This window comes from Saccostrea echinata, unplaced genomic scaffold (assembly GCF_033153115.1).
Source record: "Saccostrea echinata isolate AGI-Se365-2 ecotype Australia unplaced genomic scaffold, CSIRO_AGI_Sech_v1 ptg000004l, whole genome shotgun sequence".
In the NCBI taxonomy this organism is placed as follows: domain Eukaryota; kingdom Metazoa; phylum Mollusca; class Bivalvia; order Ostreida; family Ostreidae; genus Saccostrea; species Saccostrea echinata.
This window is the reverse complement of record NW_026889753.1, coordinates 1,630,001-1,646,278: the sequence shown is the minus strand read 5'-3', so window position 1 is coordinate 1,646,278 and position 16,278 is coordinate 1,630,001. Positions and strand designations below refer to the sequence as shown.

General features: G+C 32.9%; 1 protein-coding gene across 2 annotated transcripts in view; it reads left to right on the top strand.

The window, feature by feature from the left end:
* The window catches only part of LOC133178964 (sodium/myo-inositol cotransporter 2-like), a 31,565-nt gene that overhangs the window by 15,010 nt on the left and 277 nt on the right, over window positions 1–16,278 (top strand). The window contains exons 10-17 of one of the 2 annotated variants that reach the window (XM_061313622.1): window positions 5,692–5,799; window positions 6,550–6,700; window positions 7,105–7,273; window positions 7,567–7,788; window positions 8,412–8,583; window positions 8,838–8,960; window positions 12,910–13,110; window positions 13,377–16,278. The exon at window positions 13,377–16,278 is cut by the window's right edge and continues 277 nt beyond it. In XM_061313622.1, the coding sequence (XP_061169606.1) occupies window positions 5,692–5,799; window positions 6,550–6,700; window positions 7,105–7,273; window positions 7,567–7,788; window positions 8,412–8,583; window positions 8,838–8,960; window positions 12,910–13,109 (1,145 nt within the window). In that variant the 3' untranslated portion in view covers window position 13,110; window positions 13,377–16,278. Of the gene's footprint in view, window positions 1–5,691; window positions 5,800–6,549; window positions 6,701–7,104; window positions 7,274–7,566; window positions 7,789–8,411; window positions 8,584–8,837; window positions 8,961–9,074; window positions 9,132–12,909; window positions 13,111–13,376 lie in introns of those variants that run through there. The other variant, XM_061313623.1, reaches the window with a different exon arrangement.

The window sequence follows — 16,278 nt, the reverse complement described above, 5'->3', positions numbered from 1 at the left end:
TCAGTAAAGACCTTTTTTTTTTTTTTGCTTTTTTAGAAAATATTTTGCAAATTTTAGCTAAAGATTTTGAATCAAAAAGATTTCCAAGGAATGAGAACTGATATGTCTTCGATAGTTCAGCCAGGGTCAGAATTTCAATCTGTTCCATATCAGACTGAAGATTTTGTATTTTAAAAATGACCATGTCGTCACAAATTTGATGACAAAGTTGAACTGATTGGGAGATCACTTGTGGCAAGGAAATGTTGAAATCAGTGCAGTTAGAGTTGTTTCCTTCTGAAAAACTTTATAGAAAAAAAGGGGAGGGGGAATCAAAGTTTATAAAATACAATTTAATAATAATGCTGATTTTATTATAGCATGGTGTGTGAAAAGGTTTGTATTCATTGGTTTAGAAGGTTTGTTCTTGTGACCTGCTTGTGAAAGTTGATCAATGGAAACCGATTAAAAGATTTCATTGTTACATATTTTTGCTGATTATTATACTTTTATAAAAGGGCTATTTTGAAAGTGAACCTGAATGTATATTTCAGATAAAACTTTATTTTCCTGATAAGTTGGAATATTCAGCAAGAAGTGAAATACTGAAATTGATGATAATATTTCCTTGACCGTACTTTCTAAATACTGATATCTGTGTGTTTGCACTTTATCACACTACTTTGTTACTTATTTGTCTTACAAAAGAATTGATGAAGCCCCACAATCTCTTTGCAAGCCAACTTTTTCCGATTCATTTCTTGGCTTACAAAGACTTGGCCTGTCTTACTAGCAAATGCAGGTTTTTTTTTTTTTTTTTTTTTTTTTGTACTGTAGATGTGATTGGACTTGGAGTAATTAATGGACTTAGTTTATATTGCTTGACCAATCACCCGCTATTGTCCTGCATGACAATTTTTGCATTTTTGTTCAGGGTGTTTTTGATGAATGACCTCATCATAGATAAGCCAATGTGGATGTAATGTGATCTGGTGTCTACATTGCAGGCTTGTAGCATATCAGATCCCTGCTTCTTGAATATTCTTTATGTGGTATTGTCAGATACATGGCTTCCTACTAGCTTGGGCTAGTGGGTTAACCCTTTAGCTCAATCAGTAGAGCACTGTACTGGCAAGCCAGAGGCCCCGGGTTCAATCCCCAGCAGAGGCACATAAATGTCTCTGTTACATTTAAATACTTTTAATTATGAATTGGTAGGAATTGAGATCACATGACATAGCAGTAAACAATCCCGAATTTAAATAGTATGATAGGCCAAGGATTTTTGAGAAGAGAAAGACATCAGAAACATTTTGCTAGTGAAGATGCCCCACAATATGCATGTAGTTGAATAGAATATGTAAAACTGCATGAATATTTTTCTGATACCTACATGTATTAACATGATTTACACAACTTTGCATACTTATATATCCACCTCCTACAAAAATTGTGATGTTTCCAAAACTTCATTTCCCAAAAATTTGGCAGTACATATGTAGTATTTTTCTGCATTTTTTCATTGTCAAAAATTTGGCAGTACATATGGCAATACATATATATATATATATATATATATATATGCAGAACTTCCTGAAATTTTTAATTCTTTTTAAGTTTGTCTATTTTAAATTTATGACATGCAGAAGGAACAAGCTTTCATATGACCTAGATTTTCAGTATCAATCACGGATAACTTGTACCCATATTTTTTTTTATCGATTCTTAAAATTGACACTAAAAATCTAATGCATTTTCCTGAATTTAATTCCTCAGTGGTTTTTGCCACAACTGACCAGCACCATGAATAATATGTTTTGATGCTAGTGAAAAGTAGTTCAGAAACTCTCATTGCATGAGCTAATTTACCTGACAGTGTGTTGTTTCGTATTTACTCTTTTTCTAAATTTTCACAAAATGCTGTAAAATACAACATTAAAAATTCTAAATCAATATTTAATAGATCAATATTCAGCAAATGATTCTGTTAGTAGAAAAGGGAAATCCTAAACTTTAAGGGAATGAAATTTATCTGAAAACCAAGTGCATTCATTCTTAAACCACACACAAACACACATGCACACACAGAAATATGTACTAATATAATAATAACATTTGATTTGTTTGATGGCAATATGTGTCTTGTATCGTAAATCATGTCTCTTCACCACTATTGAACTAATTTCCTCTTCATGTCATTTCTATCATCTGTTTAGTTTTTGCTCATTATTTTAATTTCATATGTTTTGTTTGCTTGCAATACTATTTTGTTTAGAGATTTTTATTTTATCGGGAGTTGCCAGTTTATGCGCAAATTAATGTTCAGTAATTAAAACTATTCAAGGTGAACTCTCAAGGACAAAATTATTTTATCCATCTACATATCTGTTTATGATCATTGCCTTTGTCGATAGTATTATTGATTCAATATTTTTCCGAATCTTTTTATGAAACAATATTTACCATTTCTGAATTAATAATTATACAATATCCAAGGATATGAATTTCATTAAGATTTATTTTCTAATTATAAGACACATTACTTCAGTATTTATAAGCAAATATTCCATTTAATCATGCATGTGTTTGCTGTATTAAACAGACTTATTGTATTGGTGTAAACTGTATCACTCTTGCTAATAACTAACATGGCCACTAAAAAATTTTATTCGCTTATAGACATTTAACCTCCTGTCCATAGTTCACTTCCTAGGATGGGGATAAAATTATTTTTGAAAATACATTACGTATTGAAATTTTTTTTTACTTCAGGACATCTAACAAACAGACTAGTTGTAGAAATAATTGAGTAATAAACTACATGTATTTGTATGATAATAATAAGCAAGGACCTCTCTACCAAAGATGTAAAACTTAATGTATCTCCCAGTCTATGGTGATCTAGTCCAGAGTTTGAATCCAAGAAGGCACCAAGTAGATAATGTATTGATATTGCACTATGTCTTTAAAAACACCTTCTTTTTTAATGCTGGACATATCTCCCAGATAATTCTGTCAGAGCAACAAGCCCTTTACAAAAAAATGTGAAATTTGTTTAACGTTTATTTCATTTTTGACCAGATTTAATTCAAAGCAGTTAAAATAATCTTTGGTAACTGAAATTCCCAATTTTTATCACAAAATTATAAGGAAAACTGCCTGCCCGATACGTATTGGAAGTTTTTTTTTTCCGATATAATACATTCCTGAATATCGATACGTATTGATTAATCAATATATTGACACAGCCCTATTCACTAAGTGTAATACAGCATCTGTTTTGAAGTGACCTTGTACATTCAGTATCTCAAACACTGATATCTCCAATACCATGGATATGTCAAAGTGATTGGAAAGTCCCAAACACTTATTCTTTACATATTTTACCCTTGATATCTCGAATCCTCTGATACCTCGAACTTTTTTTCTCTGTCCCATTGAGTTTGAGATAACAAGGTTTGACTGTATTACAATTTTGCATTCATTATGTTGTTCTTTATTGCATTCTCTTTTAAGAAAACTGTTTTCAAAATTTCCATTGTTTAGGTAGATTTTTCTAATAGTTTCAAAAAAAAAAAATCTTTATTCTGAATTTAGGAAGGGGAAAAGGGGGGGGGGGGTAAGTGGGGGTGAAGACAATAAAAATGCTGTAAGGGGACTAAGCAATCTTGTTAGATTGTAACTAAACCTTTGGTGCAGAAATCATGAAATCAGACGTAATATAAATGCAGAGCACAGAAATACCTATGATTTATAATGCCTGAAATTATTTTACTATGTTTGATTTAATTCCCATTGACCATTCCTACGTTCTTTTTGAAGTAGATCCACAAAGCTGATGTTCAGATGATTTTCTTTAAACTATAACCTTCAGTTCTTGTATATCTGAAAAAGATTTTATTTTTTTGAGCTGAAGCATGAAGGCCTATGTATATATTTCCTTTGTCCTTTACTAACTAGCCCATTGGTGAAATGTAGATAACACACATGTGGAGAAAGTCTTCATCTGTACAGAAACCAACTTTGTAAACATGCAGTTCTTTTTACAGCATGTATAATTATACATGTAAAAGTTGAATCGTGTGTTATGGTTGTACAAATTTATTAACTTGCAATCGAATGGAAATGTTAAAATCAAAAAATTACAATGATCTTGAAATTGTTAATCAGATGGATTTTCTTTCAGGAAATTTGTATGCATAATTATACAATTTATCTTTAATCTTTCAGTTTAAAATGAAGAGGATTCATGTCTGCATGAGACTCCGAGATATAATGATAAGACCAGTATGTCATTAATTGAGACCCTCTCCATTCAACACAGTCTGTCCTTGTCTCAATGTATATAAAATACCAGACTAAACAGTTGAAAATCAGAATATGGAGAGATGCATGTTATTTTACCTGCTTTGGCTACAAGCAAATTATAGCATTGTTTTCTAGTGCTTTCAATTGGGGCTGTATGAAAATAGCAGACACCAATTTTACGCCATGTAAATAAGTTATTATCTTGGAGGTCAATGTCGATATATAATTTTTTTGTGGAATAATTCACATACTTACTCTATATAATATTGTATCTGATATAGAAGTACAACTTGGTTTTTCACACTTTTTTCATAATAAAAAAAGGATATGGTGATAAAATCGGAAGAATTCAGTGAACTGTAGGTATGAAGAGCACAACGAAAAGAAGATTTTTATACAACTAATGACATTAATCGGACATTAATTGCCAGACACTTTATGTTCATAAATGTGTCTGATTCAGTATTTCTATTAAAATATCACTTCCATGTTTCATTTAATCTAGAGGCTGAGGAGAGCTATAAAAAGGGAGAAAATATTTTAGAGTTTTGATAATAATACGTTGAAACATTGATCCTCAGAATTTTAAGCTTGATGGGATACTTTGAGAGGATGTTGAAGGAGGTGAAATGAATTGTTTAATTTATTATTTTGAATAGTAACTGTATCATCTGGTATCTTGAATCTGCATCTTGAAGCACATTTGTAATATGGTAAATAATTTGATCATGTTTTATGTCATAATTGATTCACCATTTGTAGGATTGAGAGTGATTTTACCACTGAAAATTAATACTTTAACACTCAAAAAAGTTTGAAATTTTCATAACTAATTTTAATGCATTTGTTAGAAAGAAAATAAATACACATATAGGGTCATTGGTAACAACCAAAAAAAATTGAAAATCTGGTATCAGGTGACTAAACTATAACTAGGCAATGCAATTGAGTGTGTTCAAGAGGCTTTGTTGGAAGTTTGTGATATTACTGTTAAGATTACTGTATGTGTACTTAAAAAAATGGTCTTCATATTTTAGCAGCTTTGGCGCAGACAACGATGCACTAATTCATGAATACCGTTAAGAAATCATTTATAAATACAATATACGGCACGTACATGTATAGCGCTAATTCATGATTTCGCCAACAGCTCCATACCCTGATTGCGCTAAATTTTGAATACGCCAATTTATGTACACGTACAGTATTCTTTGTTGCTCAAGTCTGTATGTTATGACACATTTTCTTTCTGTATCTAAAACTTAATTGACTCTCTGCTATCCTTTATATTTTCATTTTACATGTTGAAAAATATGGAAGAGAGCAAAGTTTGATTCAGAATTGTTAACATACTGACTTGAGCATGTTGATTTAAGTCTCAGTGAGATATCCTCTTTTCTACAGACACTGTAGGCTGTGCTGACCCTGAAGTGTGTATGTCTGTCTGTGGAAGTGAGACTGGTTGTAGTAATATTGCGTACCCCACACTCGTCATAAACTTAATGCCAGCAGGTAGGTGAAGCAGGATATTTACATCCACTGAATATTATTTCCTTTATTTCTTATAAAAACCATTGCAGCTAATCAGTCCATAAACAACACTAAGCAAGCCACCAGCATAGATTTTTTTAAGCAACGGCTGTTCCATCAATTATGCATACAATGACATACACATCTATTATACAGTATTTAACATATTTAATTTACTTTGAATGTTTTTTTTTTTTTAACAAAGATATAAATATAAACAATAAAATGTCTTTCTTTGTTTGTTAGTAAGGTAATTAACATTGCAGCTATTGCAGAAAAAATTTTTAAAACCCGCCTACGCAGGTTGTGTATTTTTTCTGCAACAGCTGCGACATTAATTCCCATACTAACAACCAAAGAAAGCATTTTATTGTTTAAATAAACACAAAGTACTGAATATTGTAGGATTACAGATTTCTTTGAAAATTTAAATTTTATGTTTTATTGGCAAAAGTAAGACTTTAAAAAATATTATATTTATTTTAATGAGAAAAGTATGACATACTGTATGTAGGTTTTATGATTATACATGTACTCCTAATTTCAATGGTAGCACTAAGAAATATATAAGCATTATCAAAATTAATTGCATTTGTCTTTGTCATTCATGAAATGGAAAATTTCTATAACATTTCAAAAACTGTTACTTTCATAATCAGGATCTTTTAAATCTCAAAAGCCATATAACTTAATAGATACATTAATTTATTAGAAGTTTGTTCTTTATTAAAGGTGCCCGAGGGATGATGTTGGCAGTGATGATGGCTGCTCTCATGTCATCTCTGACCTCCATCTTTAACAGCAGTAGTACAATCTTTGCTATGGACATCTGGACCAGGATCAGAAAGCAGGCCTCGGAGTTAGAGATCATGATTGTCGGAAGGTAGGGTAATTCTTTGGTGTTGCATTTCTGCAGAATTTCTGCTGTAAATGAATATGTTTGATAAATATACAGTCAAACCTCATTATCAGACTCGATGGGACAAAAGGAAAAAACTTTAAGATATTCGGGGATTCAATAACGTAGTTCAATTAGATTTTTGGTCTCCATTGACTAACTTGAAAAAACTTTTGGTCAGGTGATCATTTTTGCATTAAGGTGTAAAATGGGTTGGAATAAAAAGTTACAATCTAATATGAAATTTTTTTATGTGGACAGAGTTTCTCTTTCTTATTTTGAAAATAAGAAGGGCCAATTATAATGAAATATGACAGTTATTTATTATAGTTGTACACATAAATTAAGTTTTTTTTTAAGTAATGTAGCAACTAATGCATTGTTTACAGGCTGTTTGTATTGGTTTTGGTTGTTATAAGTATTGTCTGGATCCCAGTAATCCGGGCCTCTCAAGGGAGTGAACTCTTTGTCTACATCCAGGAAGTATCCAGTTTCATGCAGCCTCCCATTTGCTGTATCTTCTTGTTAGGATTGTTCTGGGAAAGATTGAATGAAGCGGTTGGTCTCTATTGTCACTATTTATAGGTTTTCAAAATTTGAATTATTATACCACATGAAAGTCAATACCGTTTAGGAAAAAAATGATATACGGTAGTTACAAATGGTTAGAAATTGATGTTACATTAATATTTGACCCACCTTTTTGTGACTATAAAATCTTTCTTTTACATTTACCAGATATGTATAAATCAATACAATTAATCTGTGTTTAGTCTTGTAACAAGCTTGATGTAATTGTTCTTCAATAACAATAACAAAAAGTGCTCTAAGAGACTTATGTCTTTATACAGGGTGCTTTCTATGGTTTGGTGATAGGGATGGTGATAGGGCTGGTCCGGTTTATTGTGGAGTATTCTTACTCCATGCCTAACTGTGTAGACAACCTACCTGACCCCCGCCCCTCCATCATCAAGGATTTCCACTACCTGTACTTTTCCTCTTTCCTGTTTGTTGTCACAGGACTGGTAGCCATTGGAGTTAGCCTTCTGACTAAACCCATTGACAAAAGATGTGTGAGTGTCATTGGAGAATGCAAAAAGTATATTGTCAATTAAGAGATATGTATTTAGTTGCATTGTCAGATAAATTACATTTACAGTATTTGGAAGAAGTAACACTAGTTAACCTTCATTTGAAATTGTACCCTCAATTGATTAAACCTTTTTAGCTCACCTCGACAAAGTCAAGATGAGCTTATGCTATATTGTTGGCGTTAGCGTCAACATCTCTGTTATTAGCTCACCTTGACGAAGTCGAGATGAGCTTATGCTATACTGTCGGCATTAGTGTTTTCATCCCAGATAAAGTTTTAGGAGCAAGTCCATACCCAAGTAGCTATAACATAAGCCCTACATGGCCAAAACTTGCATCAATGATGCATCTAAGGATGGACACTTCCAGACTTGCTTTGGATGTTGGAACTGACAGACAATTTCGTAATTAGTGACCAGGTTAATGTATTTGGAGCAGATCCATTTCCAAGAAACTATAAATCCTACTTAAACTAAACTTGCATGGATATTGATCTCGGGATGCACACTATCTAGAAAAGAGATTTGCCTGACTTATACTGATAACATTTGTTGAGGTGAGCTTTGTAATTTTTGATTACCTGTTTCCTCCCTCTACCTGAAAGCTTCGGAGGTTGACCTGGTGGACGAGACACAATGAGGACCCTCGTCTGGACATAGATGAGTGGTTAGCTGGACAGTCCAAAGACAGTGACGATGATAATTCATCTGTGGCAGCCAGTACAGAGAAAGAAAAAGGGGTAGAAATGGAGAATCTCACTCTCAAGAATGGGAAAGGTACGGGAACTCTTGTGCTGTCAGATTAAATTAACCAAGAGTATAAAAATGTAAAGTAGGGGGTTTAAAATAAGATTGTATTAGTCTGCATTGATTCAGCATAGAATTTTTTTTTTTACAGTTAAATTCACTGTCTGATAAGATTTACATGATTTCTCTTTTGTTCAAAGTTGTTTAAAACACAAGGTACATTTTATATAATTAAAAAGAATTTAAAACTGTCAATAAATCTGATTTCTCCCATCGCTTTATAGCTGAGGAGGCAGGACTGTCTGAAAAATTGGCCAACAAAGATGGAGAGTGTAACCAAGGAGACAGCCTGATGAAGACGGTGACATTGAGCACTGACCCAGAGATCCAGGTGGAGGAGGGTCCAGGTACTCAATTTTTTGTTTGTGGCATTGAATTATAATTCTGCTTTTTTTAATTGGATAAGATACTGGTAAATTTTTGGACAATTAATCTGCTCTTCTGTAATATACTTTTTACAGTGAATGGAGGGTTTATATTCAGATTCTTTTGAAGCATCTTCATCATTTTGTTTCTTGGTAAGAATGTAGCACTTGGCACGTTGGGTTTGTTCCTGATGGTTGCTTGCATGGCTCTTATTTCAGATATCAAATTTGATCTACGGTAATTTGATGGAATCTTTTCAAGGTGCTAATGTTATGGGAATTAACTTGATGTGCAACTCTTTTGGAGTTGATCAGTTTTAAACCATTGGAGTTTTAGAAATAAATGATTTGCTGTGGTCTAGATTTTGCTGTTTGCATATACAGAAAATATATATATATATGTACGTATGTATGTATGTAAGACTGTAGAGACTGATAGTCTCACCAAAGTCTGATGGTCTGCGCCAAACTCTGATGGTTTGGTGTCAATACAGATACTAAAAGTCTGATGGTCGCACCATAATTGTTTTCTATAAGACATGTAATGATAAAGTGTGATAATCAGATACTGCAACACAAAGTATGATGGTGTGGGAGAAAAAAAAATGAAAGTTTTCAATCTCTGGCTTTCAAATCCTTATCCAGGAAATTAGGGTTAGTCCTCAACTACTATTTGACTATTTTATTCAGATTGATTTTGGTTAGTTTTGTACTCTTCAAAAGTGATCAAGGTTAGTCTTTGGATTTGGGTTAGTTTTACACCCACCCAAGAGTTTATGTCTAGTTCTCACACAGTATTTAACTGATTTAGGGTTAGTCTCACACTAACCCAAAAGAATTGTTTTAGTTCTCACACACTATTGGACTAATAAGGGTTAGTCTCGCACCCACCAGAGAAATTAGGGTTACTCCTCACACTATTCAACTACCCACCTGAGTATTTAGTGGATTATAATAAGAGATACTGGTCTCTCACCCACCTTAGTATTTAGTGGATTATATTAAGAGATACAGCTGCAATTTTTTTTCAAAGATAGTTATTGAAATACATCAAACTTTGAAGTGGCAGCAACATTGCATTTAGTGCATGAATGTAGAACATCAGACTTTGGCATGCTGCACAATAGAACTGTGGCGACTGAACACGAGACATTGGCATATTGCATATCAAACCAGCAGGGTTTGGTGCAGAGCATCGCACTTTGGAGTCTACATTTATTTAAAATAAAATTAATATCTTAAGTATGCACATCCCAGAAAATATATGAAATAACAAAATCATACAAAATTTTTCTTTCTCCTCAATAACAGAGCACATGAATCCATCCCTCACCTGTAAGTTTTTTTCCCATTAACATTGCATGAATAATTTTTGCATTTAATGCTTTCTAATACTGGTGATGGGAGATTGTGTTGAAATAATTAATATGGTCATTTATAACTCAGCAAAAGGTATAGGAAGTAGACAGAAATGATGATTGAGTGGTGTTCATTGAATTATTCTTACTTTTTTAGCACAACTGAATCAAGATAAAGTCAGCTTGACCAGCAGCCATTTTGTATAATTGAATTAATGTCCAGTTACGAGAGCCCTATTCCCTTTGTTAATTACGCATAAACTGTTTTGTGTGACAATTACATGCAGCATCTGACCTATGTTATCTGTGGTACTAGGGTATAGAACATCATTTAATGCATCTTTGGACTTAAAAAAAGCTGTTCTATAATATCTCTATTTTTGTTGTTTTTTTCATTGAATTTGAAAAAAAATAATTATAATGGGTACAATTAGGTGCATGTATACTTTTCCATGCTTTAGATATGGAAATTATGGTATTTGTGCATCTGATCTGGCAAAAGATATGGATTCTAAACATAACACCTAACATGTTTCAGTGCTTTATTTTAATAAATTCAAATTTTAAGAAGTATGATGAAACTTTATAGCAACTTGTTACTCGAAGTTTGATAATAACCAATTTAGTGTAATTTTGTCTTGTTTTTGTTTGAAGAAAAATCATTTCCATTCCATTTCCACATTTCATTTTTTTAGATATTAAAGGAAAAATACATTTCATTTTAATCATCAACTTACCTACTAAATGACAGTTACATTCACTTGGCAGTAATAACAATGCCATGAAACAAACATGTTTTGTCAACAAATTTAAAAAAATTCAACAAACAAATCATCATGCAGCTCATAACATCTTTTTTTTTTTTAGCTCATCTGAGCTGAAGGCTCAAGTGAACTTTTCTGATCAAAGAGTTCCAGTTCATCTATCATCCGTCGTCTGTAAACTTTTCACATTTTCAACTCTTCTCAAGAACCACTGGGCCATTTTCAACCAAACTTGCCACAAAGCATCTTTGGGTGAAGGAGATTTAAATTCTTCACAGGAAGTGCTACACCCTCTTTCAAGGGGAGATAATTAAGAATTTGTGAAAATTTTGTGGCATCTTTCTAAAATCTTCTTCTCAAGAACCACTGTACAAGAAAAGATGAAACTTATGTGAAAGCTTACATTACATTACATAATCTAGATTCAAATTTGTTCATATTATAACCCCCAGGGGTAGGGCAGAGCCACAAGAGGGGATCAAAGTTTTAAATAGGAATATACAGTAAATGTCTTTAAAAAATCTTCTCGAGAACAGCAAAGCCATGATTAGTCATATTATTATAGAAGTATCCTCAGGTAGTGTAGATTCAAGTTTGTTCAAATCATGACCCCTGGGGGTTGGCACAGACACAACAGGGGGCCAAAGTTTTACATAGGAATATATAGGAAATATCTTTAAAAATTTTCTTCTCAAGAACAGCTAAGCCATTATTAGTCATATTAATAAAGATGTATCTTCAGGTAGTGTAGATTTAAGTTTGTTCAAATCATGACCCCCCAGGGGTAGGGCGGGACCACAACAGTGGGTCATTGTTTTACATAAGAATATATAGGTCTAATGTTTAAGGGGCATTGCAAATTGCAAATAAATAAATAAATTGCATTGAAGACTTCAAATAGTGGAATGACCTGACAACCCTTGGCATGGACTAGCCAAAGGTATATATAAGGCAAAGCTTTGGGAATGTCAGGCATTTAGAAGCTAGCTGAGCACCTGTGGCAAGTACCATAGGGAATTCATGTTAAGTTATTGATGTAGTAAATCTGAAGAAGATTGAAACACCCAGTTCTTATCTATCAATGGGAACCTAGGTGCAAGTAGTACCTTACCAAGTCCCCATCTCTTGATAAGAAAAATTTTTTTAGTACTGTGTGATTTACCCTCAGACAGAGCAGTCTTAATAATCATTCCAATCCTTCATTCAGAGTAAAAGGAAAACCTATATATTCATTGAAAGAACCTGATCATGCACATTACATAGGAAATATCTTTAAAAATCCTCTTCTGAAGAACAACTATTGGTCATATTTATACAGAAGCAAGCTTATTTATTGTAGAATTAAAATTTGTTCAAATTATGATCCCCCCAGGAGTTGGGGGGGGGAGGGGTGACAACAGAGAGGTCAAAGTTTTACATAGTAATATATAGGAATCATCTTGAAAGAATCTGCTGCTCAAGAACAGCAAAGCCATGTTCATTCATATTATTATAGAAGCATCCTCAGGTAGTAAAGATTAAAATTTGTTCAAATTTAGGGTGGGGCCACAATGAGTGATAAGAGTTTTAGGTATACATAGGGGGGGGGGGGTCTTAAAAATTCTTCTACTCAAGAACAGCAAAACCATGATTAGTAATTTTCATATGGAAGCATCCTGAGGCAGTGTAAATTTAAGTTTGCCCCCCCCCCGTAAACTTTTCAATGCTTTTTCTTAGCCAATGTACTCAGTTGAGCGATGTGGCCCATGGGTCTCTTGTCTTATTTTTTGAAGACAAAACATTTGACTGTGTTTTTTATTTTGATTTCAGTGAGGGTAGCCCTACCTCGACGTGTCATCTACTGGTGCTGTGGTATAGAGGAGGATAATAAAACAGAACTAGCCAGTCATACAGTACAGAGAAATGAAATACAGTCCATCAAAGAACATCCAGTCTGGTCCAAAGTCAGCAATGTTTTTGCCATCTTAGCCATGATAGCAGCTGTGTTCCTTTTCGCTTTCTTTGCTTGAGGTAATTTTACTCCCTTCAATAGGATTTTCTCTTGCACTATAATAGGGCTTCAGTCTCTTCAGAGACTTATAGTAATTTTTTTTATATGAATGGTAAATATAGCTCCCTGTAGCATGAGAAATATTGAAACTGTGACCACTACATGTATATGTAGTCACTGACCCACAATATTACTGGCATTGATGTCATTTTAAGTACATATAGAATCTGTTGACAAACAAAAGTAGAAGTACAAGGAATATCTTATTTTATTTCTGATTTTGTAGGACATGGCATGTGTGCTGGTATTCAGATATGTAATGAGCAGCAAGCGTGCTACCAGAAGAAAGTACCTGTGATCTCAGTTGTATGAATCATACTTTGAATAATTACAAATGCTTTGAATGCATTGGTTTGCCCATGTATCAAATAATTTTTATTTGGTGACTACTGTCTAACAGGTTGGTTACTTTTCAGGCATGGACAATATATTTTTTGGTATTATACAATATAAATATTTTTTTCAAATTATTATATGGAACATGCTATGTGAGGAAAGAAGATGCCTTTGTGCTAAGGATTAATTGATCTATCCTGCCCACATTTTCCATCCATTTTATTCAGCAATTTCAAGCAGACCTCAGATATATGTCTAATACCTCATTATGCTGATTCATTTTTATCAGTTTTGGTGTGACTTGCTGTAATTTATGATTATTTTAATATTTTTTCAGTGTAACAAGAATTTAATAGCATGTAGAATGTTAAACATTATTAATCCAATACTAAGGGTATATATTTATGAATCCTGTTTGAAATAAATTAAGTAAAGCACTACGGGATGTATATTTTATCTGACAAATGTTTCAAACAGTTTAGATAATTTTATTGATGTTCGGTTTAATTTTCACTGTGTTGTCAATTTAATGATGAGATATTGTGATTATATTACTCGAGTGTTATTGCATATGCATGCAATTAACATCTATACATATCATTGCCAGACCAGAGAAATCCAATTTATTTTGACATACAGAGAAACAAGAAAATAGACCAAAAAAAAAATTAATTAATCAATGCAATTATGTGTTTGTACCCGGTTATAAAGTGGAGTTTATATGGGTTTGTGTATAAATATTAAATGATGTCGAAGTGTCTAGTACATGTACCTTTAAAATTGTATTTCTTTGTTTATTGTTTCAATATTTGTAATCAAGATATTTAGTTACGAGTTAATTTTTAGCTCACCTCGACGAAGTCGAGATGAGCTTATGCTATACCCCCGGCATCGGCGTTAGCGTCGGCATCCTGGGTAAAGTTTTAAGAGCAAGTCCACTCCCAAGTAACTATAAGTCCTATCTGGACGAAACTTGCATGTATGGTGGATCAAGGGATGGACACTACCACACTTGCTTTGGATGCTGGATCTGACCTAGATTTTCCAGATGAGTGACTAGTTTAAAGTTTTTGTAGCAGGCCCATACCCAAGTAACTATTGGCCCTACCTTGACCAAACTTGCATTGATGATGCATCTAGGGATGGACACTACCACACTTGCTTAGGATGCTGGATCTGACCTAGATTTTCCAGATGAGTGACCAGGTTAAAGTTTTTGGAGCAGGTCCATACCCAAGTAACTATTGGCCCTACCTTGACCAAACTTGCATTGATGATGCATCTAGGGATGGACACTACCACACTTGCTTCGGATGCTGGATTCGACCTAGATTTTCCACATGAGTGAATTTATAGCCATATTTTAACCAAATTAGCATGGATGATGTAGCTAGGGATGGTCACTTCCAGACTTGCTTTGGATTCTGAATCTGACCTACATTTTCCAGATGAGTGACCAGGATAATTTTTTTGGAGTAGCTATATAACATTATGGCCTGTTATGATTAAACTTGCATAGATGGTGCATCTAAGGATGAAAACTTCAAGACTTACTTTGGATGTTGGAACTGACCAAAATTTTCTTGATTAGTAAACAGGATAAACGTTTTTTGAACAGGTCTATTTCCAAGTAACTATAAGTCGTACTTAAACCAAACTTGCTTGGACATTGATCTTGGGATGTACACTAAATAAAACAAAATATGATGTGAAATTTGCCTTACTTAAAGATGACATTCGTCGAGGTGAGCTTCGTAATCTTTGATTACCTATGTTTTTTATAAGGAAGTCAACTCATAACCATGGTCCTGGTTATGAATGGACTTCCACATTTGGTTACAAGTTGATTTACTGGAGGGTATTATGCTCAAATGGTATATGATTGTTTACCAATTATAATATACATTATCCAATGTACTCTGAGCTCCAAACACCTGATCTAAGAATGGTACCTTACAATAATAATGATCACAGTCATAACATTAAGCAAGAGAAAAAAAAATCCATAGTTATATATTTAGAAAATAAAGGGAAAAAATTAATGATTAAATAATTCTAAAATTATAATTTCATGACTTGAGGATCAAAGATCTGGATTATTAGTCTGTAAAATGAGATACATGTATAGTCAGACTTTTTTGAAAGAGTTTTGCTATAAAGAATTCTGTTTGAAAGGAATATTTTGAAAATCCATGTTCATTTAATCGATCTTTAATTAATATTATTATAAAGAATCCAGGTTATCACTACTCTTGTACAGTGAAGAGAAGTAGTGATTTATGTTAGAAAATGTTATTTAATGTTAGAATTGAGTATATCCATATGTATTGTATGTAGTTTAGAAACAAGAACAAATTATATTTAAATGAATAATTTTTATTATTTATACATAATCATTTATACCGGTAATGAAATACATATATTTATAAATATATATATTATATTATATATATATATGTATATTATCAGAACCAGTACTGTTATTTATTATTATGATTTTTTTTAATTCTTGTTGGATCACAGCTTTTTGAAATTTTAGAGCATGGTGATAGTTTACCACTAATAGCCCCCAGGAAAAAAAATATTGGAAAAAAAATTCCCTTTATATACATGTAGGCTACACCGCTGTAAAAAATTGTATAATGATGAAAAAAAAATCTTGGGGCATTATGATCAGAATAGGTGTTTTGAATTAGATAGGTAAACAAAATACCTGTACACCTATATGGTCCCTTCTTTAGGTGTACAGTTAGAGACATTTTTTAAAGATTTAGTTTGTTTTATAGAGATGC